At 38.0% G+C, this 13,828-nt stretch overlaps 1 protein-coding gene across 1 annotated transcript; it reads left to right on the top strand.

Moving 5' to 3' along the window:
• Nucleotides 1-1,706: 1,706 nt before the first annotated feature.
• On the top strand, nt 1,707-7,036 carry LOC117909681 (protein TORNADO 1). The gene is made up of 3 exons (XM_034823779.1): nt 1,707-3,622; nt 3,719-4,959; nt 5,216-7,036. The coding sequence occupies exons 1-3, from the start codon at nt 2,119-2,121 to the stop codon at nt 6,629-6,631; spliced, it is 4,161 nt and encodes a 1,386-aa protein (XP_034679670.1). The 5' UTR covers nt 1,707-2,118; the 3' UTR covers nt 6,632-7,036.
• The last annotated feature ends 6,792 nt before the right edge of the window (nt 7,037-13,828 follow it).

Below are 13,828 nucleotides of genomic sequence, written 5' to 3'. Positions count from 1 at the left end.
CAAATGTTCTTTTTCTACTTACTCAAGGATATCCAGGGTCAGGGTCAACCTTATATGATATCTGGCTTAGCCTAAACCCTTTCTGAGTAACTGATACATAGTTTTTTGGGTTGAATCTTTGGTGGGATTTTTTTTCTCCTTTCTGCTATTAAAATTTCAATTTCTCATCTTTTCATTGTGATTCTGTGTGGTCATGCTGACTCTTATCCTAACTTTCCATACCACATCTAGGTTATACCTGGTGTTTCATGTCACTTTCCATGGTTCTTTTTTTTTTTTTTTTAATATTTTGAGGAGCTCAGTACAAATATAATGGCATGTGGCCCTCAAAGGAATACAATTCATGTGGCCCCCTGCTCTGTTGCCCATACCTCACTGATTGTGAAATGCATATGACATTTATAGGAATTCTAGGCTCATTTCAGGTCCTACTACTTCTTCACTTTTCGGTGCCCCCAGTTTTTGGCCAAGCAGCTCCAGGAAAAAGCCCTGGACCCTACTGGCTTGTGCAGCACACTTTGCTCAAAGAAAAAGACTTGCTTGGGCTTGGGCCTACATGGGCTAGGGCCTTGTGGTGGGGTGTCAGATGGGGTTGTGCTAGGGTCCATTTTACCAAATTCAACTAATTATGGGCCTGGGTCCATGTCCTTGGCTCTTCATTCCTCTGAAGTTTTGGCTAATTTTTTCCATTTTATATATTTTTTTAGGGTTTTTTTTTGTCATACAACCTGGCTATATTGACAAGTAATCTGGGCACGTTCAAGAGGCAACTTGGTAATAATTGGAAATTGTCTCGCTAGTGATTGATAGAAAGTGTTTTTAACCCATTTCAAATTATTTAACTTTATATAAAAAGCTAAAAATAATTTATTAATTTAAAAATAATTATTCATTTTCCTTTTTATTTTCTTTTCCTTGCTATTCTCTTCGAACTTTTGAATGGAAACATTATGTTTGATTTTTCAGAGGAACCCATCTGAAAATTTGTAGCATTCCCCTGAAATGCTGCTGTTATGGGTGGTAAGATTGGATGAAATGAAACTCTTTCCATCTGGGTATTATTTTATTAATTAAAAATGACTCAAATAAAAAAAAAAGGAAAAAGGAAAAAGGAAAAGGAAATTGTTGAACTAATCACGGAATCGGATTCGGGTCCATCCCAAATCCATGTTGCCCCAACTGTGAAGCAGAGAATCACTGTACTTTTTCTTCCCTTTCCCTTCATTGGATATTCCCCCCAATGCCACCACCTCACCTACTTTCAACGCTCCACAAAAGTTGTCCTATTGATGAGCTGTTGCCAGAACTACACATCCCCTCTATATATTTTAACTTAGCATATGATTCACCAAGCTCACAATAAGGCCTAGTTTGGTTGTTCCCTGAAAATGAAGTCATCTCCTGATTTTCTTGCATTTTCACCCCTTGAATGATGGGAATGAGATGGGATTATTCCAACTTTCACTGATGATGAAACGTGGCCTTACTTTTAAGTCAACATTAGTAGGACAGCACCGCATTATTAGCATCCCTTAAAGAAGGATTAATCTGTCCAACACTCATCTCCCTTTTCCTTCCTCTGCTTTATTGGATTCTTTATTCTTTTCTGATGTGAAAAGAAAGACAAAGCTAAGAAAAATGACTCAAATTTCTAATACCCCAAAAAGTTGAACAAAGAAAAACATCACCCCTTTGGGTTTTTCACTTCATCCAAGCTTTTTCCACATGCCCCTCCATCAATAGTCCCCCTTGGTGCTGTAAATATGACAAATCAAAAGCATTTTTTTTTCTTTTCTGCAGAAAATATTATATAAAGGTTTCCATGACTCGGAAGAAAGGTTATTCGAGAGAATGCCTTTAGGAAGAAGTTGAGAATATAACATGGAAAGGAATCAATGTGAATGAAGTTGTGTGCAGTTGTTTTTGGTCATGGACAGCTTTTTGAATTCAGGACACTGGTGGATCCTGTGCTAATTGAACATCGGTTAAAATTGTCTAACCCCATCTTCCTAAACTCTTTCTATGTTCATGAACTGTCAAAAGATCATGGTGTTTGATTGTTTTTGTGTAGCATACTAGTTTGTTTAGCCTGGTGGGAGTTGCCTCTATATACAACATATGGCTGCAAGCCAGAATTTCAGAGATCTTCAATGGGTTCTGCAAGTGATCAAATCAGGAAACATCAGCCTCCATAGCATTTCCTTCTACCTTTCTCAGCCGACTTCAGGCTGCTACCAAGAAACAGAGAACTCCATGAATGTAAACATTTCTAAGGACAGCATTTTGTACTTTTCACAACTCCTGACAGTGTTAGCAACTGCCAAGGACTCCCAAGAATCATTGAGAAACTTGGAGTTTCACCATGTTGAATGGGAAGCGCAGCAACTTCGCAATCTTGGAATGGTGCTGGAGAATAACTTGAACATCAAGCAGCTTATGTTTAGGAGAAACAGGCTCAATGTGGAGTGTTTATGGGAGTTATCTGAAATTCTGAAGAGAAATGGAGTCATCAAGGAAATCATGTTCTCTGAATCAGCTATTGGGGCTGCTGGAGCTGGGTTACTTGCTTCTGCACTTAAGGTGAATGATAGCTTGGAAGAGTTGCAGATATGGGAAGACTCAATTGGCTCAAAGGGGGCAGAGGAGCTCTCAAAGATGATTGAAGTAAACTCCACTCTGAAGCTGTTGACAATCTTTGACTCCAACTCAATCACAGCAACTCCCCTAATTTCTGCAGTTTTAGCAAGGAACAGAGCGATGGAAGTTCATATCTGGAGTGGAGAAAAAGGAGAAAAGAGTTCCAAGGTTGTTGAGTTTGTACCCGAGAACAGTACGCTTCGAATTTATAGGCTTGACATTTCAGGTGCTTGCAGAGTTGCTTGTGCTCTGGGGTGGAATTCAACAGTGAAATCACTTGATCTGACTGGAGTCCGGTTAAGATCCCGGTGGGCTAAGGAGTTCCGGTTGGTTTTGGAACAAAACCAGAGCCTCAAAGAAGTGACCCTATCAAAAACTTGCCTAAAGGACAAGGGAGTTGTATATGTTGCAGCTGGGCTTTTCAAGAACCAGAGTTTGGAAAGCTTGTACCTAGATGGAAACTGGTTTACTGGGATAGGAGTAGAGCATTTGCTCTGCCCTTTGAGCCGATTCTCAGCTCTGCAATATCAAGCAAACGTGACTCTGAAGTCGGTAACTTTTGGAGGCGGAAGAACAAAGATAGGAAGGGATGGGCTTGCAGCCATCTTACAGATGCTAACAACCAACCAAAGCGTGACGCGGTTGGGGATACAGGATGATGAGAGCTTGAGACAGGAAGATATCGTCAAAATCTTCAGGAGCTTGGAAAGGAATGCCACTTTGAGACACTTGTCCTTGCAGGGATGCAAAGGGGTCGGAGGAGAGCTGGTGCTGCAGACAATAATGGAAACCTTGCAGGTAAATCCTTGGATTGAGGACATTGATCTCACAAGAACACCACTTCAGAATTCAGGTCAGACAGATGGAATTTACCAAAAGTTAGGCCAGAATGGGAGGACAGAGCCTGAAATTGACCTGCTCAAGGACATGCCACTAACAGTGCCCAAGAGCTGCAGAGTCTTCTTTTGTGGCCAAGAATATGCAGGTAAGTTTGTGAACTTCTAAAGTTCCTTCAGCTATCCCATTTAAAGCTCAGAAATCAAGATTGAGACTAATTGAGTTTTTGAAACTGCAAGTGCAGGTAAAGCTACACTTTGTAATTCCATTTCACAGAATTTCTCGTCTTCGAAGCTTCCCTATATGGATCAAGTGAGAACTCTAGTGAACCCTGTTGAGCAAGCTGTTAGAACAGCAGGAATGAAAGTAAAAACCTTCAAAGATGAAGACACAAAGATTTCTATATGGAATCTTGCTGGTCAGCATGAGTTCTATTCCCTTCATGACCTCATGTTCCCGGGGCATGGTAGTGCATCATTCTTCTTGATTGTATCCAGTCTGTTCAGGAAACCAACCAACAGAGAATCAAAAACCCCAGCAGAGATAGAGGAGGACCTTCAGTATTGGCTCAGGTTCATAGTCTCCAACTCAAGAAGAGCAGCACAACAATGTATGCTGCCAAATGTAACTGTGGTCCTCACACACTATGACAAAATCAATCAACCATCACAGGACTTCCAAGCTACTGTGAATTCAATTCAGAGATTGAGAGACAAGTTTCAAGGTTTTGTTGACTTCTATCCAACCGTGTTCACGGTCGATGCTAGATCATCTGCCTCAGTGAGTAAACTCACCCATCACCTTCGAAAGACGAGCAAGACCGTGCTCCAAAGAGTCCCCAGGGTTTATGAGCTTTGCAATGATCTGATACAAATTCTCTCAGACTGGAGAACAGAGAACTATAATAAACCAGCCATGAAGTGGAAAGAGTTTGATGAGCTATGCCAGGTTAAGGTTCCATCCTTGAGAATCCGATCCAGACATGACAATAAAGAAAAGGTAGGGATGAGGAGGAGGGCTATTGCTAATTGTCTTCATCACATAGGCGAGGTGATTTACTTCAATGAGCTGGGGTTTCTGATCTTAGATTGTGAGTGGTTCTGCGGTGAAGTACTTGGCCAACTAATACGACTAGATGCTAGAAAGCAAAGCACAACAGAGAATGGATTCATCACCAGGAAAGAATTGGAGAAGATTCTTAGAGGAAGTCTACAAAGTCAGATTCCTGGAATGGGATCAAAGGTTTTTGAGAACTTGGAGGCCAGTGACCTTGTAAGGATGATGCTGAAACTGGAACTTTGTTATGAACAAGATCCATCAGACCCCAATTCACTGCTACTGATCCCCTCAATCCTAGAAGAAGGCAGGGGAAGGCCACAGAGATGGCAGTTGATTGCACCCGATTGTGTTTATTCCGGGAGACATCTTGAGTGTGATGATTCAAGCCACATGTTCCTCACGCCAGGCTTCTTTCCCCGTTTACAGGCAAGATTTTTTTTCCTTTTCTTCGTTTTCCCTTAAAAGTCTTCCTCAGACAGCTGATTTTACTCATCATTCATAACAACTGACAACATAGATGTCTAGGATTGAAATATAGACTTCTTCAATGACTTCCAACTAATATGGAGTGTTTGATTTTCTTCTTTTATTGGTTTAGGTTCTTGATATTGTTATCATCATTATTATTATTACTATTATCAGTTAGAATTTCTAACCAAAATTAGGTTGTACACAAGCTCAGGTGCATCTCCACAACAGAGTCATGGGGTTGAAGAACCAACATGGAGCAACCTACAGTCTTGAGAAGTACCTCATCTTGATAAATATTAATGGTATCTATGTCAGAATCGAACTTGGAGGGCAGTTGGGTCACTACATTGATATCCTTGCGTGTTCCACCAAGAACCTCACAGAAACCTTAAGACTCTTCCAACAGCTCATAATCCCAGCAATCCAAAGCCTCTGCCATGGCGTTACGCTGCATGAAAGTATTATCAGGCCGGAATGTGTCAGAAATCTAATGCCCCCAAGATACCGAAAAACCCAATTTGTTCCTCTACAAGTATTGAAACAAGCACTACTTTCGGTTCCTGCAGAGGGTATGTATGATTATCAGCACACTTGGGCTTCAGTTTCAGACTCTGGCAGACCTATTCTGAGAGCCGGGTTTGATTTTGCTCGAGACCTCCTATCAGATGATGATTTTCGGGAAGTGCTTCACCGGAGGTATCATGACCTGTACAACCTTGCAGTGGAACTGCAAGTCTCACCAGAGGCCAACACAGATGGACTAGATAATCCTGCATCTGCCATGGAAGAACAAGACAAAGTTGAACCAACATTTGGTGGTATTGCTAAGGGGGTGGAAGCAGTTCTGCAGAGACTGAAGATCATTGAACAGGAAATCAGAGATTTGAAGCAAGAGATCCAAGGGCTGAGGTACTATGAACATAGACTCCTAATTGAGCTCCACCGCAAAGTGAACTACCTGGTGAACTACAACGTCCAACTCGAGGAAAGGAAAGTGCCTAACATGTTCTACTTTGTTAGAACAGAAAACTACTCAAGGAGATTGGTCACCAACATGATTTCTGGAATGACTGCACTTAGGCTGCACATGTTATGCGAATTCAGGCGGGAAATGCATGTCGTTGAAGATCAGATGGGGTGTGAAATGATGCACATAGACAACATGACTGTGAAGAGCCTGGCTCCATACATGAAGAAGTTCATGAAACTGGTGACATTTGCTCTCAAGATTGGAGCCCATTTAGCAGCTGGTATGGGAGAGATGATCCCAGATTTGAGCAGAGAAGTTGCTCATCTTGTTGAACCTTCACTCATGTATGGGGCAGCAGGGGCTGTTGCAGCTGGGGCTGTTGGGGCTGCAGCTGTTTCACGTGTAGCTGGTGGCAGCAGCAGAAACAGGGCCAGGTCCTTGGGTGGAGAAAGTACAAGGGACTTTCACCAAGATCTAAGAGCAGCACAGCAATGGGTTGTGGACTTCTTAAGGGACAGGAGGTGCTCAACTGGAAGAGAAATTGCAGAGAAGTTCGGACTATGGAGAGTGAGATACAGAGACAACGGACAAATTGCATGGATATGTCGAAGGCATATGAACACAAGATCACATGAAATAATTGAGGTTCCCATTTGAAATACATTTGCATAAACTCTAGGATAAAAATATGAACATTGGTGAATGTCCTGTGAACCTGTATCAGCCATTTCTTAATAAATTGGAGAAATCTTTCTCTCGTCCATAGATCTTGTTGAGCAAAATGCCTTAGTAGCTACAAACATGCTGGAAGACGTGTGAAAGTTATTGTGAACTGAGGAAGCTTAAGAATCTGTTAAGAAGGTTGCTGAGGTGTGAAGAGAGCAACCATAAAACAACTGAGTCAATGATAGAGTTTCATGGAGCTGTTATGATGCTGTTGCTATTTTATAGGAAATAGCTGTTAGTTCCAGCTATTTTTGCTGCTTTTCTATTGTTTTCTGTTGCAAACTTGTGTATAAATGTTGCATTGATCATTCAATAAGAGTAGACATTTTCGTTGTCTCAAATACAGCTTTTGGTAGTTGCTTCCAACAGTTCTAGTTTCTTATCCAAAGTGCTTGATTTGCAGCAGCAGCAGCAGCAGCAATGTACTCTTTCAGCTGTGGATTGTGCCACGATATCTTGTTTTTTAGAGCACCAAGAGAAAAAAACTTACACCGAAACTAAAGCAATAACCTGATGTGCTTCTCATATCATCAACGCAGCCAACCCAATCACTATAAAAAAAATCCATGAAATTAAAATTCTGCACTTGCTTGAACTTGATGTCAAAGTCAATAGTGCCTTTTATATATCTCACAATACGTTTTGTTGCCTGCAAGTGAATTTCACTAGCACAATGCATGTATCTTGAGAGTAGACTTATAACATGTACAATATCTGGCCTTGTTGCAATCAAATACATCAAGCATCCAATCATGCTTCTGTATAACTCTTCATTTACTTTTTCAACACCATCTTCTTTGCAAAACTTTTCCTTTTGATTCATAGGTGTGGATGTGGGCTTGCATTCCTCCATCTTGAAATTTTTTAGAATTTCCTTTGCATACTTTTGCTGACAGATGAATATCTCGTGCTGATTCTGATGCACTTCCATTCCCAGGAAATAAGACATTCTCTAAGATCTGTCAAGTATATCTTTGGCAGAAATTGTTAATGCTTTGTAGGCCTTGGAACAAAGGAGAATGGTGAGACAAGAAGGATCTGTTGAGGGAGCCTTCCAAGCCAAATCACAAAACAATGATTCCAACAAAGACAGAAAGAAAAACAAGAAGAACAACAAGTCAAGCTATAACAAAAAAGAATAAAAAAATGAGCCCATCCACCTTTCTCTCATTGCAAAAAAAAAAAAAAATCATCCTCCACAAAAGTGCTGGTGAAAACCAAATGTCAAGTGCAACAATTGTGGTCAATTAAGCCATATGGAGAAGGTATGCAAAACACAACAAGAAGAAGATATCAAGGTTGTATCTACTGATCAATATCACGAAGAATAACTATTTGTTGCCACCTGTTTTGCCAGCAAAAACACGTTTGAAAGTTGGCTCATAGACAGTGGTTGCACAAACCACATGACTTATGATCAAGGACTTTTTAGGGAACTCGACAAAACAACCGTTTCCAAAGTAAGAATTGGAAATGGGGAATACATCTCAGCAATGGGCAAATGGACTGTTGCCATTGAAAGTCTCTCAGGTTTGAAACTTATCCTTGATGTTTTATTTGTTCCTAATATTGATCAAAATCTCTTGAGTGTTGGGCAGCTACTTGAGAAGGGTTTCAAGGTGCCATTTGAGGACAAGTTCTATATGATCAAGGATGCGAATGGAAAAGATGTGTTCAAGATCAAGATGAGAGGCAAAAGCTTTCCCTTGAATCTGCTTGAGGAAGAGCAGGCTGCTGTTTTTCAAGAAAATAATGTCACAACTTTATGGCATAAGAGATTGGGGCACTTTCATCATAATGGAGTGTTCTACGTGAAGAAGAAGCAACTTGTAGTAGGTCTACCTGACTTGAAGCAAAATCTTCCTACTTGCATAGCATGTCAGTATGGAAAACAATCCAGACTTCCTTTCCCACAGAAATCTACATGGAGATCATCACACAAGTTGCAAATTGTACACACTGATGTTGGAGGACCTCAGAGAACACCATCTTTGAAGGGCAGTAAGTACTACATTGCCTTTATAGATGATTATACTAGATATTGTTGAATTTTTTTTCCTAAATTTTAAATCTGAGGTTGTTGATGTATTTTGGAAGTATAAGACCCTAGTAGAAAACCAAAGTGGTGTCGTCATGCAGGTTATAAGGACGGATAATGACACTGAATATACTTCTGAAAGATTCAACAATTTATGTGAAGAAGCAGGCATAGAGCACCAATTGACTGCACCTTACACACCATAACAGAATGGGGTGGTGGAGAGGAAGAATAGGACTATAATGGAGATGACAAGATGCCTTTTGCATAAGAAAGGACTACCAAAAAAGCTATGGGTTGAAGCTGCAAACATTGCAGTGTTTCTACTGAACAGACTCCCAACCAAAGCTTTGCAAAAAAAGACTCCTTTCGAGGCTTGGTTTGGATATAAACCTTTGTTGTTAAACTTAAAAACATTTGGTTGCCTTTGTTTTTGTTATGTGCCTTAGGTGAAACGGGACAAGTTGGATAAAAAGGCAAAAGCTAGGATCTTCATAGGATACAATAGCCAATCAAAGACTTATAGAGTCTATATGCCTCATGTTGACAAAGTCATTGTTAGCAGAGATGTCAAATTCATGGAGGATGATAAATGGAGTTGGGATGCTAAAAAAATAGAAATTTGAGTTCCTTGATGAAAATATTGGCGACATTCCTGTAAGAGGCACCAAATCACTTTATGATATTTATCAAAAGTGTAATGTGGTTGTGTTTGAGCTTGAAGGGTTTAGTAAGTTGTTGAGGATAAAAAATGGAGGGTTGCAACGCAAGAGGAACTCAACATGATAGAGAAAAACAACACTTGAGAGCTAGTTGACAAACCAACACATAAAAAGGCCATTGGTGTCAAGTGGGTTTATAGAACCAAACTCAATTCTGATGGTTCTGTAAACAAACATAAAGCTAGGTTGGTTGTCAAAGGTTATGCTCAAATGTTCGGTGTGGATTTTTCAGAAACCTTTGCACCTGTAGCTAGGTTGGATACAATAAGGATGTTGCTAGCTTCGGCTGCTCAAAAGGGTTGGAAAATCTATCAGCTAGATGTAAAATAAGCTTTTCTAAATGGCTACCTTGAGGAGGAAATCTTTGTGGAGAAACCTGAAGGATTTGCAGTAAAAGGCAAAGAAGACAAGGTTTATCAACTAAAGAAAGCCTTGTATGGCTTGAAGCAAGCCCTAGAGCTTGGTACAACAAGATTAATGCACATCTGCTTGGTTTGGGGTTTAAAAAAAGTCAGAGTGAATCCACACTTTATATTAGAAAATTTAATATTGGCATACTTATAATTTCATTATACGTTGATGATTTGCTTGTAATAGGAAACAATCAATGTTTAATGGATAAATTCAAAGTTGAAATGGAGGTCTTTGAGATGATAGATCTTAGAGACATGTCTTATTTCCTAGGAATGGAAGTGCATCAGAATCAGCACGAGATATTCATTTGTCAACAGAAGTATGCAAAGGAAATTCTAAAAAAGTTCAAGATGGAGGAATGCAAGCCCACATCCACACCTATGAATCAAAAAGAAAAGTTTTGCAAAGAAGATGGTGCTGAAAAAGTAAATGAAGAGTTATACAGAAGCATGATTGGATGCTTGATGTATTTGATTGCAACAAGGCCAATATAGTATATGTTGTAAGTCTATTCTCAAGATACATGCATTGTGCTAGTGAAATTCACTTGTAGGCAGCAAAACGTATTGTGAGATATATAAAAGGCACTATTGACTTCGACATCAAGTTCAAGCAGGTGCAGAATTTTCATTTTCATGGATTTTCTGGTAGTGATTGGGTTGGCTGCGTTGATGATATGAGAAGCACATCAGGTTATTGCTTTAGTTTCGGTTCAAGTTTTTTCTCTTTGTACTCTAAAAAATAGGATATCGTGGCACAATCCACAGTTGAAGCAAAGTACATTGCTGCTGTTGCTGCTCCAAATCAAGCACTTTGGATAAGAAAGCTGCTAACAGACTTAAACATGGAGCAAATTGGGAGCACACAAGTCTTTGTTGACAATCAAGCTGCAATTTCAATTTCAAGTAATCCAGTATTCCATGGCAGGACAAAGCACTTTAAAATCAAGTTTTATTTCTTAAGGAAAATACAACATGATGGAAAAGTAACTTTGGTACATTGTAAAACAGAAGTACAAAATGTTGATATTCTAACAAAAGCTCTACAAAGAGCTAGGTCTGAATTTATCAGAAAAAAACTTGGAGTTTGTAGCTCCCAAGTCAAGGAGGAGTGTTGAGCAAAATGCCTTAGGGCCTGTTTGTTTAGTGTTTTCAAGAACTGTTTTCTGTTCTTGAAAACAAAAAACACCAAAAACTTGTTTAGTTGAGAGAGTCATTTTTGTTTTTGTTGTTCCCCTTGTTCTCAAAATGGCACTATTTAGAGAACAACAGAATGTTGTTTTCCCTATTTTTTACTGTTTACATAACAAAATTAAACAACAAAAAACCCATCTGTTCTCCGTGTTTTTTTTTCTTCCCGTCTCATCTCTTCTCCAGCACAGTCAAGAAACAAAGGTAATTTCCGCATATGTTGAAGTTATTTTTGATAGATCTAGTAAAATACGTTTTTTTTTTGGCAATATTTGTTGAGAAAAATGTTAGATCTGGGTAAAGAGATATCAGTTATGTTATTCGAATGAGATCTGAGTTTTTTTTTTTTATTTTTATCACTTGCTGTTAGTTTTTTTTTTTTCCCGTTTATATTTTCTTGTTTGGATGCTGAGAAAAGTGGGGAACGAGAATGAAAATAGAAAAAAAAATCCTAATTTTTTCCCGTTTTGATTTTTCTTGAGTTGTTCTGTTAAAAAAAAAAACAAAAACCTTGCTTAAAGACATGGAAATCAAACGGGAAAATCCAGGCTTGATGGGTAAAACATCTCAAGAAAAATGGAAAAAAATGAAGAGAATCAGAAGAAGATGAGATGTTGAATCACCAAAAACTCTTTCTCTCTCTAGATCTGCTCTTACTCTCTCTCATCCAGACTCCAAAGCCCGGTTAAATCCAACTGATGACCATGGACCTCCACTCTTTGCTTCTTCCCTTCTTCCCACCTTCCGATCTCATGAAAGCAAAAATAATTAAAAAATTATAATAAAGTAAAAAGTAAAAAATAAAAATAAAAAATAAAATCAAAATTATTAAATTATTTTCTATATACTACTTCAAACTTATTTTAATTTTTTCATATGATTATATAATTTAAGATATATAAATTTTAATTAATTTTAATGGTATATTTTTGTAATAAATCAAACATTAAAAAATTAATTTTTTAACATTATTGAAATCAAAATTATTGAAATCAAACGGTCAAAGGGGAATATCCATCGGCATATTCTGAGGGCTAGGTTAGTCTTGAGAGGAAGAGAGATGTGGGCTAGGGGTTCCATCCACTTGGGCAGTTTGATTTGAACTTGGACTCTGCACTGATTAGTTCTTGGATGTTACTCATCTATTTTCTTGGGGTGATGGGGAATTAGTGGAAAGATATGTGACCATCTCCTTACTTGCATTTATTTTGATGTCTTATTTATTTTATTTAGAAGCTTGTTAGGTGAAAATTAGTTATAAATATTGAATTAATTATTTTTAAAACTTTTTATCTCATCTTAATAGAATATACTATAATTTTTAATAAAATTAAATATTAAATCAATAAAAAAAATAATAAAAATGATTTTATCATGTTTGATTTATTTTAAAAATATATAAAAAAATATTTTAATTTTAATGTTAATCAAATATAAAATTAATCAAACTGTTATTATTTTTATTTACTTTTCTTTCATTTTTTCCCCAATTTTTGTTTCAAATTTTATAAAAACTAAAAAAAAAAAGTCTTTAAAATCTACTTAATATCAAATCTATTTTTATTTTTATTTATTTTTCTTTCATATTTTTATATACTACACTATACGTCAACAATCTTAATTCTCATTTAAACATAGCCTTAAGTTCTATTGGTGGTTTTAAAAGTTGTTTCCTCATAGAGTTCTTATTTGTGATGAGATTGTACAGATGACAACTGAGATAACAAATGTTGAGGATGCAGGAACATGGAGAGGTAATATAGAGAAAATCTTTATTGACATCATGGTAAATGAAGTTAATAAAGGTAACATGGATAGTGGTACATTTAGTACCAACACATGGAGAAGGATCTTACTTGAGGTCAATAGTCAAGGGAAAAGCAATTTCAACTTGAAACAACTTAAACAAAAGTTTAATAGACTATGTGCAATGCACCGTGAGTTCTCTGATCTTTTAAAGCATATTGGATTTGGCTGGGATGCTGAAACTAACACAGTGCATACTCTAGAGGAAACTTGACAAAATTACATTCGGGTAAAAATAACTTTTAAACTAATTACTTTTTAATTTAAATATTTGGTAAACACTAAGAGTGAGTTTTTTTTCCTTCTATTAGGCACACCCAAATGCAAAAAGATTCCGCTCAAATGAATGCCCAAACTACAACTTGCTGGGATTGATCTTTAATCTATCAACAGCAATCGGTGCCCTCCACTACTTTTCCAACCAAGATCCACCAAACACTGATGATGAGGATGAGATGGATGACAATTTGGAACATGGTGGAGTGCATGTGGATGTAGATACTGAGATCCCTGATGATCCTCCACAACCAGAGATGGTAGGAGGAGTGACCACCCGTTCTGGAAAGCGTGTAACTGATTCTCTATTCGAGCGTAGAGGTAAGAAAGAATCCAGATTAAGTCAAATGGGAGATGCTTTGAAAGCTTGGGTTGAGGTATCAAAGGCTGGAACAAAAACATCTCGAGCTAGAACTGAGGCATTATTGGCTAGAGTGGACAGATATAAGAGTGGAACTAGTAGTGAAGCTACTAGTGGAGGTACCATTGATTTTAGCATAACAAGGTGCATGACAGCCTTACAAACCATTGAATTGTTGGATAATGACAAATATTTAAAAGCTGTTGAGAAATTCACAATACCGAAGTGGAGATAGATATTTATGAATATGCCTGATGAGAGGAAAATGGCATGGCTTGATAGACTTTAAATGTGAATGTTTGGATGCATAACTATTATGAT

Source organism: Vitis riparia, chromosome 19, assembly GCF_004353265.1.
Source record: "Vitis riparia cultivar Riparia Gloire de Montpellier isolate 1030 chromosome 19, EGFV_Vit.rip_1.0, whole genome shotgun sequence".
Classification (NCBI taxonomy): Eukaryota; Viridiplantae; Streptophyta; class Magnoliopsida; order Vitales; family Vitaceae; genus Vitis; species Vitis riparia.
The sequence above is the reverse complement of the archived record's forward strand: the minus strand, read 5'-3'. Positions and strand labels throughout refer to the sequence as shown.